Source organism: Bubalus kerabau, chromosome 14 (genome assembly GCF_029407905.1).
Source record: "Bubalus kerabau isolate K-KA32 ecotype Philippines breed swamp buffalo chromosome 14, PCC_UOA_SB_1v2, whole genome shotgun sequence".
In the NCBI taxonomy this organism is placed as follows: Eukaryota; Metazoa; Chordata; class Mammalia; order Artiodactyla; family Bovidae; genus Bubalus; species Bubalus kerabau.
This window is the reverse complement of record NC_073637.1, coordinates 9378278-9398061: the sequence shown is the minus strand read 5'-3', so window position 1 is coordinate 9398061 and position 19784 is coordinate 9378278. Positions and strand designations below refer to the sequence as shown.

At 48.3% G+C, this 19784-nt stretch overlaps 1 protein-coding gene across 1 annotated transcript in view; it reads right to left on the bottom strand.

The window, feature by feature from the left end:
• The window catches only part of ZFAT (zinc finger and AT-hook domain containing), a 158285-nt gene that overhangs the window by 28236 nt on the left and 110265 nt on the right, over positions 1 to 19784 (bottom strand). The window contains exons 12-13 of the mRNA XM_055545717.1: positions 8780 to 8918; positions 654 to 772 (exon numbers count right to left, since the gene is read on the bottom strand). Of these exons, the coding sequence (XP_055401692.1) occupies positions 654 to 772; positions 8780 to 8918 (258 nt within the window). The remainder of the gene's footprint in view (positions 1 to 653; positions 773 to 8779; positions 8919 to 19784) is intronic.

Genomic DNA, 19784 nt, shown 5'->3' with positions numbered 1-19784 from the left:
GGCAGAGGTCAACGACGCTACTAAACGCTCTAAAATGGCGGAGAGTAGCCCTCTGCAACAAAGAACTGTCCAGATCATAATCTCAGCAGCACTGAGTTTGAGAAACTCTGCCTCAGGTAAACCGCAATTTGGCAGTGACCCCTGGTACCTGAAAAGAGAAATAGCTACTGGCTTACAAAATACAGCTACTGGCTTTTATAGAATCCAGCCAGGAAACTGGCTCCAACATCCGACTGGAAAACAAAGGTGACAGGTAGGAGCGCCTGCCTTCAGCTGAGGGAGACAAGGACCTAAAATCAGCAGGCGGGGGCCCTTCTCTGTTCTCGGGGCGGGGACCAACAATATATGCTGTCAAGCATTGCTCTTTCAGATGCAGCTTCTGAAACTCTGGATTCAGATAGCAGAAGTAAAGGTATCAATGAGTCCAATGCAGACATTCATTCACAAACCAGTCGCAACACAACACAGCGTAAGAAGTCACATGCATGGCCTGGACCTCATCCAGTATACCCCCTCAGACGGGAGACAGGGTTCAAAAAGATGTCCAAGTTTCCCACCAGAAAACCCATTGCTCCAAGGAACGGCACCGGGCTTGCCTGGTTTGTTGTCTGTGCTGAGGAAAGTCACGATCAAGACCAAGCTTTCAAAAGTACCTCCCACTTGGGGTCTCCTTCGCTCTCCACCAACTTCAGGCCATGCTTGTTCTTCAGGTGCCTGTTGAACTCCCATTTGGTGCCATAGACGAAGCTGCACACTGGACACTTCAAACCGCCTGGAAGCACAGACACAGGTAAGAGCGTGCTCACAGACTTCCGTCCACATGCCGCAAACCTAAGAGATGCATTCGTCTCCAGTATCTACTTTCAATCCAAGCTTACTCTACTAGTAAACAGAATAGCAGCAGTTCAATATGTTTTTCCAGGCAGAGATTTTAAAACTTAGTGCATTTCTTTTCATTTATTGAATCAGAATTTGCAGAGAATCTAATACACATTTAATATTTTAGGTGACAGAGTCAAGATGAGTAATATTCCTTTGGCTGAGTGGATAAAGTGGCTTAAATCATTTTTTCATATTTTTATTTGAAAATAACAAATAATTTAGAAAGCGAAAAATAACTGAAGGACAACAGTTGCTTTTCTCAATCTCTTTTGTCCCAAAACACTAAGACAGAGGGCCAGATGCTCCATCTCCTTCATGTCAGAAGTGAAGCCAGGGATATAAATCCCCACTTGAATATCCCCGTAAAGGACAAATGAAAAAGCTGGTCACATCCTGAAATGTCACTATTTATTTAACTGATTAAATTTGACAAATGTTCCAGGAAGTACCTGCATGTTTTAATTAAGAGAATATAAAACTCTAGAATTTAAAAAAAAAAAAAAAAAAATGAGAGCCATACAAAGACTATCTAAAATTTTATCAGAAGCAGTAACTAAATTTGGAGCTGGACAAAAATCATTTGTTTATTTGTTCATCTGAAGCACAGTGGGTTTACAATGAATGCTGTGTCAGTTTAACCTAAGTGTTAGCACAGGGAAGTGACTGAACAGGAGAGCTTTCAGAAGCAGAATAGTCCCCTGGGAGGACAGCTGCAGTCCCAGCAGCGAGGCTGCACTGGCTGCAGGTTGCTCAGGTGCATCCTGTTGTGCTCAGGTACATCCTGTTGTGCTCAGGTGCATCCTGTTGTGCTCAGGTACATCCAACTCTTTGCAACCCCATGGACTGTAGCCAATCAGGCTCCTCCATCCACGGGATTCTCCAGGCAAGAATACTGGAGTGGTTGCCATTTCCTCCTCCAGGGGATCTTCCCAACGCAGGGATCGAACCCACATTTCCTGCATTGGCACATGGGTTCTTTATCATCTGAGCCACCAGAGAAGCCCGGCATCAGGCCTCTAATCTACCGGACATGGAGCAGGCCAGAGTCAGGCCAAGTGCTAGCAGCATCAGGCCTGCACCCGAGGGGCCGGGCAGTGAGATGGGAACACAGGCCTCTAACTGGTTTCCCACAGCCACAGTGGGTCTGCTCTCCACCCGGCACAACGGCTGGTCTTAAAAACTCAGCTGAAATCACATCTCACATAGGTGTAAGCCCCTCCACCGGCTTCCCTTCACAGCCAGAACAGGAATTAGCGGGAATGGAAGCTAACCCAGGTGGCTGACGGCACAATCCCTTGAACCTTGGCCTTTCCATGCTGGGCGAGCACAGAGGAGCACAGCAGGTACAACAGAGACAGCGGGCAGAGTCAGCACAGACAGTGCATGCATGTGAGTGCTCAGTCGCTTCCGTTGTGTCCAACTCTTTGTGACACTATGGACCACAGCCTGCCAGGCTCCTCTGTCCATGGGATCCTCCATGCAAGAATATTGCCATGTCCTCCTCCAGGAGATCTTCCCAAACCCAGGGGTCAAAACAAACCTGTGTCTCTTTTGTCTTCTGCCTTGGCAGGCGGGTTCTTTACCACTAGCATCACCTGGGAAGCCCACAGAGACTGGCAACAGTTACCAAATCCTGAACTTCTAGAACATTCTACAGAAAAGGCAGCTCAGACGGTTGTTTTTCTGAAACTCAAACACACTGCACTTTTTTAGGCAAAATCAAATGAGCTTGTTCTTTCTTGCCTGGAGGATAATTAAACTTAGTTCTTCTTTGTTATTGCTTGTTCATCATCTAAAATGATGCATTTTCTTACAATCATCTTTTAAAACCCTCCAAGGCATGAGAACCACTACCTTGTCTCTCGGTTAAGCTGACGTTGCTTGTGTAAAGACTTAATCTGTGGCAATGAACACAAACAAACTACCGAAGGTTAAATTTAGGCTTTAAAATGAAATTAAGGATTCCTTCTGGGCTGTTCTTTAATGGAAACTAATTTAGGGAGAAAAAACATCCTGATATTATGCTTAAATTAAAATTAATATGAGACTGCCCCCACACTAATTAAAACTCCCACCTTTATCACGGTGGCTTTAATTAAAGAACAACAAATGGAAATATGTAATCTAGACAGAAGGTGTAACTGTGCAGGTAACTGACATCAAAGCCGAGAAAAGTTAATTTCCATTTCAATTCATTAAATGCTTAGGCGACACTTGGCAAAGGTCACAGGGAGACCTAGTGAGTTTCCTTGCAGCCCTGATATTAAGTGCACCCCATAAAAACCACAACCCCCCCTCCCCTCAAGTTGCAATCTTCCTCATAAGGAACGACAAACCAAGCCAAAGGACAGAATTTCAGGAGCAATTCGGAAACTCCATCATGGCATCTTTTGTTCTTTTTTAAATTCAATCTATTTCAGAGGAATTTCAAGTAAACTATTTTCACTCCTTTGCAGTGGCTGATGTTATTGAAAATTCAATTTCATTTTCAATAATGTAACTCCCAGAATGGCATGGATACTCGGTTGGACAGTCAGGAGATCTGCATTTGTCACTTGGCTCACATGACTCAGAACCACTTCCTTGAATTCTTGGGTCTTGGTTTTTTGTTTTTCCTATGAAGGCAAAAATGCTAAAGCTTATATCCTTATAAAAGGTGGTGTATTAAGTCAGAGGAGGAGAAATATCTTGTGACATCCCTGATATGTGGAATCTAAAAGGAAATGATGCAAATGAACTTACAAAACAGAAACAGACTCATAGACTTAGAAAACAAATTTATGGTCGCCAAGGGGAGGGACCGCTAGGGAGTCTGGCATGGTCATGGACACACTGCTGTATTTAAAATGGATAACCAATAGGGACCTGTTATATAGCACAGGGAACTCTCTGCTCAGTGTCACGTGGCAGCCTGGATGGGAGGGGAGATTAGGAGAGAATAGATACACATATATGTATGGCCGAGTCCCTTCACTGTTCACGTGAAACTACCACAACATTGTTAATCAGCTATCAGCTCACTTCAGTTCAGTCACTCAGTCCTGTCTGTCTCTTTGCAACCCCATGAATCACAGCACGCCAGGCTTCCCTGTCCATCACCAACTCCCGGAGTTCACTCAGACTCACATCCATCGAGTCAGTAATGCCATCCAGCCATCTCATCCTCTGTCGTCCCCTTCTCCTCCTGCCCCCAATCCCTCCCAGCATCAGAGTCTTTTCCAATGAGTCAACTCTTCACATGAGGTGGCCAAAGAACTGGAGTTTCAGCTTTAGCATCATTCCTTCCAAAGAAATCCCAGGGCTGATCTCCTTCAGAATGGACTGGTGGGATCTCCTTGCATTCCAAGGGACTCTCAAGAGTCTTCTCCAACACCACAGTTCAAAAGCATCAATTCTTTGGCGCTCAGCTTTCTTCACAGTCCAACTCTCACATCCATACATGACCACTGGAAAAACCATAGCCTTGACTAGACGGACCTTTGTTGGCAAAGTAATGTCTCTGCTTTTGAATATGCTATCTAGGTTGGTCATAACTTTTCTTCCAAGGAGTAAGCGTCTTTTAATTTCATGGCTGCAGTCACCATCTGCAGTGATTTTGGAGCCCAAAAAAATAAAGTCTGACACTGTTTCCACTGTTTCCCCATCTATTTCCCATGAAGTGATGGGACCAGATGCCATGATCTTTGTTTTCTGAATGTTGAGCTTTAAGCCAACTTTTTCACTCTCCTCTTTCACTTTCATCAAGAGGCTTTTTAGTTCCTCTTCATGTTCTGCCATAAGGGTGGTGTCATCTGCTATACTCCAGTACAAAATAAAAAGCAGAAAAAAAAAAAAAAAAAAAGACAGTGTGCGGTCAGCAGAATAACAGGCTCCCCAGAGATATTCATGTCCTAAACCCTGGAACGTGTGAAAATAAAACCTCAGGTGGCAGAAAGGATCAGGTAAGGGGCTGGAGATGGGGCTATTATCCTGCACCATCTGGACGGGCCTAATGTTATCACAAGGATCCTTCTAAGAGCAGGCAGGACAGCAGACCCCAGTGCCATCACCTAACAAAGAAAGACTGCCAGCTTTGGAGATGGAGGAGGGGGCAGAGCCAAGGACTGCAGACAGCCTCCAGAAGCTGGAAAGAGAAAACATCCTGGTCTTGAGATTCCAGAAGGAATACAGACTTGTCAGCAAACCTGACTTGAGCCAGTAAGACCAGCTTGGGCTCCTTACCTTCAGAATGGCAAAATAATTGGCTTTCAAAACATAAGAAGTAGATAAAACACAAGCAGCAGATAAAGCATTTATACAGCATTCAGTACAAGTCTAACTACCAGAAAAGCACTGGAGTCCAAGTGCCTCCAGCTGAGGCCCGGCTGGCACATGGCTGGCACGTAGGTGGCACACGGCTGGCACACAGCCTGTGCCCCCAGGACCAGATGTGTGCTGGAGCCAGAGGGAACCAGCTCAGTAGCTGGCTGGGCACATCCCTGCCCAACTCAGCGATGTCACATGGGAAGCTTGAAATTGGCCCCAGTGGAAATATTCACAGTACAGAAACTGGAAAAGGCTACATATCAGCATCCCGTCCCCTGCCCCAGGAAAGCCAGCTGGTGAACATTTCCAGAACACGACAGGCGGACACCCCAGCAGCCTCCACTCCAGGGTTCGCAGAAAAGGACCCAAACTGCAGGAAAAACACCACAGTCCCTTCCCTGAGAAACCTGCCGGGGAGCAGAAACCTCAGCCTTTTAGGTCCTCTCCCAGCCTCCTCTACAAAAGTGCTTGGACCCCCTCCCCAAACCCCTGAGCCTGGGGCAGAACCATCCTTCTCAGCCATCGACGGCTCCCGTGTGTCACTGTTTCAACACAGCGGACGGACAAGGAGTCCTGCACTTGGTTTCAAGAGACTGCAACATCATTTTGAGAAAACTACATTTATGATTTTTTCTTTAATTTTAGAAATACTTTTTAATTTATTTATTCAGAGGATAATTACTTTACGATATGTTTCTTCCATACATCAATATGAATTAGTCATAGATATATATGTGGTTTTTTTATTATGTCATTTTAAGACCTATTCCTCTATCTCAAAACAAGAAATTATAAAGTCCCAGGAAGATAATTTTTAAGGGGTTGGTAGAAGAGGAAAATAAAAGCAAACAAGGATGGGGAGAATTACATGAAATTAATCAAAAGAAAATGAGAAAAGTCCCAGTGAGTGATCCCAAACAACTCAGCATTATGATTCTTTTTATTCAGCCCCATCTTCTTCCTCTCTCCTTCTCTCCCTCAGACCTAAGGTCAGCGAGAGCTGTGTGCTCTTGAGGGCTCTGAGCTGCACTAATCCTCAACCAGCTCTCAGATTTCAGAGATAGTTCTCCTGCCAAGACACAGAGGCACGGTGTCTCCTATGAGCCAAAACATATTCCGTTGCTTCCTTCCAGGTGAGTCTCTTGATGGGGGCATAGCAAAAATAAATAAACACACACATGAAGGCCAAAAATAGCCCTTCAAAATTAGAAAACCCAGACCCTGTCAGGGAATGCCAACTGATTATAGAGCAAGTTAGAAAGTTTACTTAGGGCATGAAGAAAATGTAGGACATGAAGCAACTTGACCTCAGCACATTTTGTGCAAGGTAGTGATGAAAGTCTGGAAGCAGGGAACTATGACAGAGGTATCAATCAGATCCCCACACCTGTTCCCATGACCAAGTAAATGTCTATTTCCCACCAGTCCAGCCTAAGAGTGTAAAGGATGTTGAAATGAGTCACTAGCCCTGTACTCCAATTATTTATTGTGACTCGAAGGCAACCCAGGAAAAGGGGAGGACAGAGGATGAGATGATTGGATGGCATCTCCGACTTGATGGACATGAGTTTGAGTAAGCTCTGGGAGTTGGTGATGGACAGAGAAGGCTGGCGTGCTGCAGTCCATGGGGTCAAAAAGAGTCGGGCACGACTGAGTGACAACTGAACTGAAGGCAATCCACCCTCTCCTCTGTGATTCCTGGACAGCGGGGTCCTCAAAAATGAATCACCAGCTATAGAAGCCTTAGCATAGTTTCAGAAAAAAAAAAAAAAATACAAAAGAAAGGAATGCAAATGTACTGAGTGCCAGACACTCAAGTGTTCTCGTTTCATCCTCCCGCAATCCTGTGTGATGGCGGCTGTGAGCTCCAGGTGAGGTTCAGGGCCGCCGGTGGAGGGTGGGTAACCTGCCCGAATGGCAACGCACTGGCCTGCCCTCCAACTCCTAGAAACTGCCTTTAATACCAACACCAGGCACATGCTCCCATTATCCCAGATGGAAGACTTAAAATTATCCGAGAGTTTTCTGCTGCTCGTCTATTTCCGGACGTCAGCCCTGTCACCGGAAGTCCTGAAGGATACAGTCAATTCATTTGTTCTACATTAGGACGCCATTCATGGTGGTTACAGCAAGTGGAGCTTCACGCACCAGGGCCGGCGGAGAGGGGAGGGGATAGGTTTCTAAAATGGTCTTCAGCTTCAAAGAGTCACAAGATCCAGGGAAGAGCAACCACTGACACACTGTGCTCTGCAATCACTTTTCAGCTGAATTACCGGAGCACAGATGAAAATACAACAGCGTTTCTATGTAGCAACAGCATGTGAGCTAAACCCTCACAAATGGAAATGTGCCCATGTATTGAAAAAGCCCCAAAACTTTTCAAAGATATTAGAGTTTTCACTCATTCTCTTTAGTTTAAATGTTCTAAATCGTTTCTTCTTTTCAGGAGGAATATGTAATTTGAGCACTCAAATATTTTTGGATAAAGAACCCCACCCATAGATGTGCTTAATATACTGCTATTCATAATTGTAATAAGAGAAAAATCTAGAAACCCTACAATGTTCAACAACAGGAGTATGGTTAAATATAGTAGGGTGGGACTTTCCTGGTGGTCTGGTGGTTAAGAATCTACCTTCCAATGCAGAGGACAGGGGTTCCATCCCTGATCGGAGACTAAGATCGTACATGACTCGGGGCAGCTAAGCCCGTGTGCCCAACTACTGAGCCTGTGTGCTGCAACTAAGATGCAACGCAGCCAAAAAGGCAAAGTAAATATTTAAAATAAATAAAGTGGGGTGCTCCCACTTCATGCTGTATTGCAAAGGCCCTTAGAAGTTAAAGTAGGAAGACAGTGTAGCAAAGGAAAACAAACTGTGTGTATTAATCAACATTAAGTAAAGAAAGTTAGCCATGAACTTTCATTTGTTCAAAATGTGTGCATGGACTAAGGACAGACGGCCATACAGTTGACCCTTTGAACCCCCAGGTTCCACATCCTATGTGGGGCTGAAAATGCAGACACCAACTGTTCTCTGCCATTTTACACAAGTGACTTGAGCATTCTCAGACTATGGGACCCATGAGGGTCCTGGAACTGATCCCCTGCCGATACTGAGGGATGACTGTACCGATAAATGAACATTATGGGAAGGGTGCTAAAATGTGTGGGCAAGTGATCACTTTTTTTTTTAAGATTTCCATCAAAAGTGAAAGTGTTAGCTGCTCAGTTGTGTCTGACTCTGCGATCCCTTGGACTATAGCCCGCCAGGCTCCTCTGTCCATGGAATTCTCCAGGCAAGAATATTGGAGTAGGTTGCCATTCCCTTCTCCAGGGTATCTTCCTGACCCAGGGATTGAAACCAGGTCTCCCACAAGGCAGGCAGATTCTTTACCACCTGAGCCGCTGGGGAAGCCCTAAGGTTTCCATTAAGGGTGCTGTGATACGGTCCTGGCCGCAAGTAACACTGACACTCACAGGGAGGAGGAGGGAGCGAACAGTGATGACCAGGAACGTGCGGTCGTGCTGAGGGAGGTCGCAGAGTGGCCCCGGGGGGCCTGGCCAGGCACAGGGGCGCAGCCGCTCGCCTACCTTGCTGGATGAGTGCGTCGGCCGCCAGCTCCCCGGTGCCCACGTTGCTGTACTCCTCGTTGGGGTGCTTCCGGTTGTAGTGCCGCTTCAGGGAGCCTGAGATGTTGCATGAGTAATGGCAGTGGGCGCAGCGGAAAGGCTGGGGGGACAAGGAGGAGGGTAAGGGCCAGGCCAGGCCCCGTGTCATCAGCCTCCACGGGAAGGAAGAGGCCCCCCACACACATACCCCACTCCTCCTCCACGACTCCCCTATCCTTGGAGCATCCACTTCCTGGAAGGCCTGCGAGGTGCAGACCATCCCTCAGGAAATGCTCCAAGAAAAGACACAAACCTGGGGTGGCTGAGTCCTGCCTCTGCAGGGAACCCCCCGAGTGACTGGGCAGAAGTCCCCAGAGCAGGAGGCGACTCTGCTAAACGAGGCTGCTTTCATATCTTTCTCTGTTGTTCACCCCAGAGTTTATATTTCTTGTTCAAGAAGAAAATCACAAAAAACCCAACACAGGAAGCTATCACTTTTTTCTTTTTTTCAAGTGAATGAATGCTATTCAAGTAGCTCCCCTTACCATTAATTCTGATGTACTTGCCTATCTCCATATAAGCAAGTTCTATGAAATTAGTTTTGTAACATTAGATTCTGCACAGAAGTCAAAAAGAACAACCAAAAAATGCTCTCCTGCCAGTGCTGGGTGGTCAGTGGGCACAGAGGCAGGAAGGGGCAATTAAAATGAGAAATGGTCCTACGAACCTAACTTCAGGCTCAAGAGTCAATTCCATCCTTTTTAGAGTAAAGCAGACAAACTGCCTCATAAGAGTTTCAACTCCATGTATTTCCCCACGCCTGCTCCTTGGTGGAAATGCTAATGAAAAGAACTCCCAAATCGTTTGAGTAGATAGGTCAAAAATGGACAGATGAATCCAAAAGAGAACTCAAGTTTCTGAACTACTGATTTCTAGAAAAATCTTCAATTCTTAAAGCCAGAAGGGACGCTTTCAAAGACTGGCTGTGACCAAATCTCCCTCCGTGACGAGACAGCCTTCTTTTGTCTCTGATGTCTGTGATCTCAGCCTTTGTTACAGGCATGGAGGTCAGCCTCCTGGCCCCCTGCACTACTGAACGGCTCCGGGGTTTAGGAGGACAAACCTTTCCATCTATTCCATTCCCTGGTACCATCATCACCTTTTACAGGAATTTAATCACTACCTAACATCTTCTTGGGACCCTCTCTCCCTAAATGTTATGGCTGAGCCGCATCTGGGCTTTTCACACAGAACAAGCTTGAACTTGTGGGATGTTGCCACATTTCAGCAAGGACTTCTGCTGGGGTAGTCACTGCGGGGCAGGAGACAGAGGCAAAGTAGAGCCTGAGTAATGCCCCATAGCCACTGCCAGGGATAGGGTCTGACCGCATCATGAACAGGGCACCTCTTGGGACTCCATTTATGAAGCATATATTGTATTTACGGACATCCTGCTATGAGTCAGACCTTGTTCTCACCTGGGGACATGGTGACAAATGAGAGACTTCTGATTCCCTGAATGCACACGAGTCTTTGGACTTAAATATCAACTGCAAAGATTAAATGCTATCTAGGCAAACTAAATCACAACACTTGTTTCCTAAGTCAGATACTTGCAGATAGCAAATGACGCTACATCTCAAAGGAAAGTTATTTATTGAGAGCTTTCGGGCCAGCATCCAGCTAAGAGTTATGAGGAAAATATATGCAGGCTGCAGCCCTGTAGTGCATGTGAGACTAAATGACAGGAAAGAAAGTGGATCAAAAACAAGGCAGGAAGGTGCTGTCATGCCTACAACATGGTGTTACACTGCATTTGTGAAGTAGCGTGACCTAACAGAATTTATGACTATTTTAGCTCGCCTTTACTGATAGCTACCATATGCCAGAGAGTTCTAAGTCTTGCATGGATTAATTCCTGCAAATCTCACAACAACCTCCTGCAGTAGGTACAACTGCTATTCCCATTTCACAGATAAAAAATACCGAAATGCAGAGGGTTAGGGAATTTGCCCAAAGCTTCACAATCTCCCTGCCCTACCATTTGTGTGCACTGGATTTTGGACCCCTGGTCCAGCCAGCAAACAGATGATCTGACTTCCCACCTATCTTCCCTGGGAGGGGCATGGTTAGTTTGCGTGCATTTCCCGGACATAAGGCAGCCCACGTCTAACTGTCAACTTGGACAAACAAGGACTGCCAAGGTAAGCCAGGAGGAATACAGGCTATTCCTGGAGGGCTGCGACGAGGTGGGGGTGGGTGGGGCTGGGAAGAGGGTGGAAGGCAGCCAGGTCACAGGGGGACGCGCTGCGTTAGGAAACTGACTCAGGATGGGGTTCCTGGTGGGTATCAGGCAGGGGGTGACGTGCCAACTTCAGAAGAGTTTTCACTCTGGAAATGAATGGAGAGCAGATTATTTGAAAGGAACAAGACTGGAGGCAAAGAACCACACATCCAGCTGCTGCCATGGTGAAAATGAGATCTAGAGGCCTAAAATGAGAGAGTGGAACAGAAAAACCACAACTAAAATTAAAACTCTGGATGAAATGTTTCTTAAAATGTCATTAAATGTATCAACTTTAAAACACATTATGTGGTGGGGTGGGGGTGGGGAAGCCACAGCATGAGAGACTGTATTTATAATATGTAACCCAAAAAGTGATCCCCACCCCAGATACATGAAGGATTCCTGAAAACAAACAAGAAAGCAAAACCACTCAATATAAAAAATGGGGAAATATTTGAACAGTATTAAAAAAAAAAAAAAAAAAAAAGGAAAGATAAATAAATCCAAATGGCCAGAAAAATTTATGGAAAGGGGCCCAATTCCATTAACCATCATGAAAATGAAAATAAAGCCACACGGAGAGGCCAGCGCAGGCCCAGCAGGCTGGCCATCCTGCACGTTCCACCGCCCCGACACGGAGCGGCAGAGGATCTGGGCCGGGCACCCCTGCTGCTGGCATAACCTGGCACAGCCACCGTGGAAAGCGGTTGGGCTTCACCTTGTAAAGCTGAAGACATGCCTATGGCCCTGCCAAGCGCCCGCCAGGGGCATCCACCCCGGAGGTTCTCGTGGACGGGCATACCAGGACACGTGCACAGACAGCGCAGAGCAGCAGAGCTGGTGACGATGACACAACAGAGAGAGCTCCACCGCCCCCACAGCTGCGGGGATGAGCTGAGCGGGTGAGCATGCCCGCGAGGGCTGCACAGCTGCGGGGATGAGCTGAGCGGGTGAGCACGCCCGCGAGGGCTGCACAGCTGCGGGGATGAGCTGAGCGGGTGAGCACGCCCGCGAGGGCTGCACAGCTGCGGGGATGAGCTGAGCGGGTGAGCACGCCCGCGAGGGCTGCACAGCTGCGGGGATGAGCTGAGCGGGTGAGCACGCCCGCGAGGGCTGCACAGCTGCGGGGATGAGCTGAGTGGGTGAGCACGCCCGCGAGGGCTGCACAGCTGCGGGGATGAGCTGAGCGGGTGAGCACGCCCGCGAGGGCTGCACAGCTGCGGGGATGAGCTGAGCGGGTGAGCACGCCCGCGAGGGCTGCACAGCTGCGGGGATGAGCTGAGCGGGTGAGCACGCCCGCGAGGGCTGCACAGCTGCGGGGATGAGCTGAGCGGGTGAGCACGCCCGCGAGGGCTGCACAGCTGAGGGGATGAACTGAGCGGGTGAGCACGCCCGCGAGGGCTGCACAGCTGAGGGGATGAACTGAGCGGGTGAGCATGCCCGCGAGGGCTGCACAGCTGAGGGGATGAACTGAGCGGGTAGCATGCCCTCGAGGGCTGCACAGTTGCGGGGATGAACTGAGCGGGTGAGCATGCCTGCGAGGGCTGCACAGCTGAGGGGATGAACTGAGCGGGTGAGCATGCCCGCGAGGGCTGCACAGCTGAGGGGATGAACTGAGCGGGTGAGCATGCCCGCGAGGGCTGCAGAGCTGCGGGGATGAGCTGAGCGGGTAGCATGCCCGCAAGGGCTGCACAACTGAGGGGATGAACTGAGCGGGTGAGCATGCCCGCGAGGGCTGCACAGCTGCGGGGATGAGCTGAGCAGGTGAGCATGCCCGCGAGGGCTGCAGAGCTGCGGGGATGAGCTGAGCGGGTGAGCATGCCCGCAAGGGCTGCACAACTGAGGGGATGAACTGAGCGGGTGAGCATGCCCGCGAGGGCTGCACAGCTGCGGGGATGAGCTGAGCGGGTGAGCATGCCCGCGAGGGCTGCAGAGCTGCGGGGATGAGCTGAGTGGGTGAGCATGCCCGCGAGGGCTGCAGAGCTGCGGGGATGGGCTGAGTGGGTGAGCATGCCCGCGAGGGCTGCACAGCTGAGGGGATGAACTGAGCGGGTGAGCATGCCCGCGAGGGCTGCACAGCTGAGGGGATGAACTGAGCGGGTGAGCATGCCCGCGAGGGCTGCACAGCTGAGGGGATGAACTGAGCGGGTAGCATGCCCTCGAGGGCTGCACAGTTGCGGGGATGAACTGAGCGGGTGAGCATGCCTGCGAGGGCTGCACAGCTGAGGGGATGAACTGAGCGGGTGAACATGCCCGCGAGGGCTGCACAGCTGAGGGGATGAACTGAGCGGGTGAGCATGCCCGCGAGGGCTGCACAGCTGCGGGGATGAACTGAGTGGATGAGCATGCCCGCGAGGGCTGCAGAGCTGCGGGGATGAGCTGAGCGGGTGAGCATGCCTGCGAGGGCTGCACAACTGAGGGGATGAACTGAGTGGATGAGCATGCCCGCTAGGGCTGCACAGCTGCGGTGATGAACTAAGCTGATGAGCATGCCCGCGAGTGCTGCACAGCACACGCTACTTCACACTGGGGAGTATGGACGGGGACGTCACTGGTGGTCTAGTGGCTAAGTGCCGAGCCCCCAATGCAGGGAGCCTGGGTGTGATACTGCATACCACAGCTAAGACCCCAGTGCAGCCAAATAAATAAATAATTAATGTTTAAAAGAAGAAAAAAAATGACAGAACCATCAGTTTAAAAAGAAAAAAATGGATGGAGGAGGACGACATGCAGTCTCACCAACATACCATTCAGTAAAGAAGCCGAGTTCAGAACAAAGAATAAAATAAATTCCACATATAAATCCATATATCTAGATATAGATATATATCTAGATATGAGGATTTACATACGTATGTGTGTGTGCTCAGTCACTTAGTCGTGTCCCACTCTGCGATCCCATGGACTGTAGCCCACCCGGCTCCTCTGTCCATGGATTCTCCAGACAAGAATACCGGAATGGGTTGCCGTGCCCTCCTCCGGGGGATCCTCTCAACCCAGGAATCGAACCCTGGTCTCCCGCATTGCAGGTGGATTCTTTACCGTCTGAGCCACCAGGGAAGCCCTTATATATATATAAATCCATATATATGTAAATCCATAAATAGACACATATCCACATCCAGATATATGGATAATATAAAGTTCAAAAGCATACAATGTTGCTACATTAGTCTGTGTAGGGATGTATACGCCAATGATAGAACCACTAAGAAAACCAGAAAGTAATTTTCAGGTTAACAGTCACGCCTCGGGTAGAGAAGGGGGTGGGCCCATGAAGGAGGTCTGAGGATAGGCAACGGTCCATCTCTGGGCAGTGGGACATGAGTGTTCACATCACAATTATTCATGCCCTCACATACTCGTATGTATATCTGACATTCTGGATATACATTCTATCTCACAACAAGAGAAGTAAAAAAGAAATGGGTGATCAAATGGGATAATATATGGCCAAAAAAACTGTCTTCACAAGGGTTTTGATGATTACACATAACTTCGATAAAATGCCTTAAATGGCATAGCACCCAATGAGCGGCATGATTAATAACAGCAAAGCAGCAATGGCATTTATACCCTGACATATAAAGCAATTTTTACCTTTATTTTCTTTCACCAGTGTCATGGAAATCAGGCTGACACTAGACCAAGGTTCTCACACAGCCGCCCTTCGGCACGTCTGAAAACGTCCGAAAAGAAGACTGCAGTTGGGAGCTCCCTCTAAAGGAGCTGGTGACAGGTCCGGAGGAAGTATCAACTATCACAGTAGCATCACCAAACCTGAGTCAAGCTACGCGGTGGACAGAGGTCCTGGATTATGCGAGCGCTGCCCTGGGGCTTGGGTTGTAGGACACCTTTAAGATTTACAGCAGTAAATCTGCAGCAAAGAAACCCGGCAGGAAGATGAGATTTTTTTTTCATGAATGTCTGAAGGGGACACCAATTTTCTAAAATGCAAGCCAGCACCAAGTCAGGCTGAGGAGCATGAAGCTGGGCTGCGCTGGGGGCCCTCAGCCACTCATTCGTGGACCGCAAGGCGTGCAGACAAGCCCCGCGTTGGCAACAATCTCCCCTGGGGGATGGATTAAACAGTTGATTTCTGCAGCTTTCCCTATTATTATGTATCTTCAGTTTTGCAAATGACTTTCTGTTTCTAGTTACAGAACCAGTAAGATAGTGCTGTTTTCATAGAGTATTTCCAGCCTGGAAAGTTCTGGTAAAACAAACTGCTCACTTTGCTTCCCTAGCCTCGCTATCCCCGCGCCCCCCACCATGGGGACCTTTCACTGCACAGCCCCCCATCTGCATGGCCCGTGGAGCTCCCCGCCACCTCCAAAACTGAGGGTCAGACGGTAGGCAACACAGCCACACTGAAGTCCCCCATGCCTACATTTCCACCGGTTTCCAAGGAACGCACCAGAAAAAGATTGCACACGTTCCCTTTGACGGGAATCTCCACTGAGACACTTCTGAAAGAGACACAACGATGAAGCGGGGTTACTGTACCTGCCGTGAAACAACACCACGCTTCTAGACATTAAATCTGTGCTTTGCTGAGAACAGCTCCTGCTGGGCCACGTGAGGCCTCCTGACTCACGCCATGTCTGGCTCACGGCCGGGGGTCAACAGCGCTGGGTCAATCTAGAGACCCCGGGACCTTGGGAGCATGCTTGGTTACAAGCGCTTTTTCTCACTTTAACCTCACTGCCCCTCACTGCTATGAGGCAAGGAAGTACTGAGGGTTCAAGGCCACGCAGGGAACTGAGGGCAGAGTGAAGAGCAGGCAGGGCCCAGCAGGGACGAGCCGCTGAACTCCGTGCCTACTTGTGGCTACAGCCCGGCTAGGAGCCCAGAAGCCCGCCTCCACCTGGATGGCTTCTGTGATCAGCCTTTGTCACGGCAGTTCTATAGAATCAATTCATTTACTCATTTGCTCACTCCACAAATGATAATTAAGTGTTGCCTCCGTGCTAAGACTAGAACAAAATCTAGAACAAAGTGCCTTACAGACGAAACATTCTAACATAAACAAGGAACCACACCATCTGCCAGGTACCATCAGACATCATGGAAAAAATTAAAAGCTGGGCCCTTGGCAGATGTTCAGGATGAGGTCCTGAGCTAGGAGACTGTAATGCTTCACAAATTTTCTGAGCACGTCCCCACAGCCTGCTCCCTTTCAGCAGAGCCACGTGCAGGCCCCTCACCCAGCAAGAGAAACACACGCTGGCCAGGTCAATCGCCAAAGAGTATGTCTGTACCAGTCTGGGGAGTGAGCCACTCAAAAAGAAAAGCATGCATATTCATGGGGAAAAGGACCGAGACTGTAAATCGTAAGAAGTGTGGTGATGCTGAGAAGGGACATTCCTAGAGAGCATTTGTATCCAGATTCCTGGCTTCCTTGCCTCCTCCTCAGCCTGAGTTCAGAGACAGATGTGAACTACACACATGCAGAACCAAGCGCAGGGACTGGTACACTAATCCCCAACCCGACACTCACACGAAGAGCCTAAGGATGCACAGACGGCACAGGAGACAGACAAGGGGAAAAGGGACACAGAGGCCGAAGCAAAGAGATACACTCCAGAAAGGAAAGGACCTGCATTCCAAGGAGGTCTGGGGACAAGTAGACATCCATGGACTCATGTTCCTGATGGTCAACCCTTAAAGAGCTTTGTGCCAGAAATTCCGACAGTCCAGAGGCTGGGCTTCCCAGGTGGCACTAGTGGTAAAGAACCCGCCTGCCAATGCAGGAGATGTAAGAGATGTGGGTTCGATCTCTGGGTCGGAAGATCCCCGGAGGAGGGCACAGCAACCCACTCCAGTCTTCTTGCCTGGAGAACGCCGTGGACAGAGGACTGCAGCCTGGTGGGCCACAGTCTATAGGGTTGCAAAGAGTCAGACATGATTGAAGCAACTTAGCATGCACGCACGGCAGCGGTTAAGACTCTGTGCTTCCACTGCAGGAGGGTTCAATCCCTGGTGGGGGAACTAGATCCCATATGCTACAGCCAAAAAAAATTTTTTCATTAAAAAAAAAAAAAAAAGAGGTTTGTGCCAAAGCCTTTGAAGGGATGCTGCCGATATGAATGAGAGCACCACCCCCATCTCCTTGTCCCACCAGCCACACCATGCTCTGCAGCCTGAGCCCTCAGTCAAAGCTGCCCATCTATGCAGAAGAGAAGAGAACTGTGATTTTTTTTTTTTTTTTTTTTGGCCCTGTCTTTTGAGAACTGTGAGCCTGAGAGCACAAGGCTGGGACTTCATTCCTGGGCCAACCACTACAGGGAAACAAAACTAAGCCTGGGACCAAGGATCCAGAGAGAAAAAAGCCAGGTCTTCACATAATTCACCAAGCACAAAGCCACCTCTGCTGTAAAATCAGGCCTGAGACAAATTAAACAATTTAAAAGAATAAATGTTTTAAAGCCATGGGGTACCACAAGGTCCAAAATGGCTTTACATTGAGGCAATTATCTCATCACAATAAATAACAGTAAATCAATCCATACTAATTGCTTTCCATGCAAGAGCTTAGAAGACTCTTCAGCGTTCTCCAATTATTGATTTTTTTTTGGTAATCACTTATGCTGTCAAAATGCAATATTTCCTGAGAATATACTGCATACTATTAGATGGACAGGATTTTAACATAAAACAATCCAATTTCCCTTTTTTATCCCCCCCAAAGTGTTTTTTAAAATCTAAAATACAAGGAAGCTGAAGATGGTGTAACAGGTTTTGAGCAGAGATGTTTCAGTTCAAAATAAATAAATGGCCCCCTCTGACCCTCTGCTCCCCACCATGACCCTTCCTCCTCCACACACATACACACACACTTAAAGGAAAAAAGGGAAACAATCTCAGATTCTTCGCTTTTGTGGAAATTAAGAACTGAAAAGCAAAATAAACACTACTAACAACAGCCCTCCACTTGACTTCTTACTCTCTTTGTACCATGGTTCAGTAATTTCCACTGAACTTGGGAAGTGCTACAGCTGCTAAGTTTACACTCAGTCAGCATTTTACATAAAGATTCTGTTTGAGTTTTGATGGATAAACATCTAACTGCAGGCTTACACAATCAAAGCAGTGAGGGGTAAAGAGGTCAAGGGGTCAAAATGCCCCCCCACTTGGCTTGAGAGTGAATAAAGTGGAGGGTGGGGGACAAGGGTAGCTTTGTCTACAAAGATACAGCTCAACATCCCAGCTCCACTACTCACCAACTGTTATTTGAGTATATTACTTAACAGGGCTCTGGGCCTGTTTCCTCATCTGTAAAACGGGAAGATTAATATCTACAAAATAGCATCTTTGAAGGCAAAATAAAGTAAATACTGACACACCTGTTGTAATGCCCAGCAGATGGCTATTATAAAAGGGATCAGTCCAGCTGTCTTTTTTATTCTGACACAAGATACTTAAACATTCAACACTGTGGTGGAAGCTTATTTTTTTAATATTTACTTATCTGGCGGCACCGCGCCTTAGTTGCACCATGCGGAGTCTAGTTTCCCGACCAGGGGTCGAACCCAGGCCACCTGCATTGGGAGCCACTGGGCCACGACTTCCCTGTGGCCAAAGTTTCTGGTGGAAGCGCAAAACCATCTCCTGGGTAACAGATGTCATAGCAGAAATAAAGCCACGATGCTTGCTGCAAGCAACACCAGGTGACTCAGCATGCTGGGGGATACTGAGGATCTCAAACAGGATTAACTTGAATTGTTTAAGAATGTGAGGCTCTCAACACTCTGCTTCCTTGAGATCATTTCTGAACTTGCACTCCCTTGTTTGCCAAGTTTAGACCGGAAGCTGGGAGTGATTTAGTTACACAACCACACCCTGGCTGACTTCGTCCAAATAGCCCCTCTGCTCAGTTTAGCATCTAAGCCCCTTACCCATCCCATGAGCTCAGCTGTCTGACATCTTCTATATGTATACCTTGACTCAGCCTCCCATGGACACATTGTGAACGAACGCCTCTGGGACCAAGTTCATTGTCAGAAATACAACAAGGGATTACACTAATTCCCTTTGATTTGTGGACATCGGTCAACTATAACTTTTCGGTTGCTATAGGTTTCAACAGCTATAGGTTTTACATGATAACATAATACTCTATTAACTCAATTACAACATAGCTTCTAAAAAATGACAGAGTTGGAATAGTTAGCTGCTCTTCTGGGTTCCCACAGAGCTTAGTGCATAACTGTCTCGCAGCAGATAATGTACTTGCTTCTTACACACAGATGGCTCTCCCCAGACCCGTGAGCCTGGCATCAGACGCAGGCCTGGCTTCACCCCGACACGCCTGCCCTGGCACACGGTGGGTGCACAGAAAAGGCAGCAAGGACTCCAGGGCTGACACAGGACGGGGAGAGGAAGCCCACCACCCGCATCCCATGCATGGGGCCTTCAGCAGGTGCACTGCACGCTCTCCTGAGGCTGCACAGAGATGGGAAAGAGCTGCCCAGGGCGCAGAAAGCCACAGGGACACAGCACCGTCCCAGCAACCACGCACCAACCAAGGGCCACGCTCACAATCACACCTTTGAAAGGACAGCATCAGGCCTGCTATCCTCTGTGTGGTCCCCACTGCGATGGCCTGATACAGAGAGGGATCTACTTTTCCACAGCCATCAGTCTCTACTGTTCTTCCACACGTAACATCAAGCATCCAAGTAAATTTGCGCATTATGA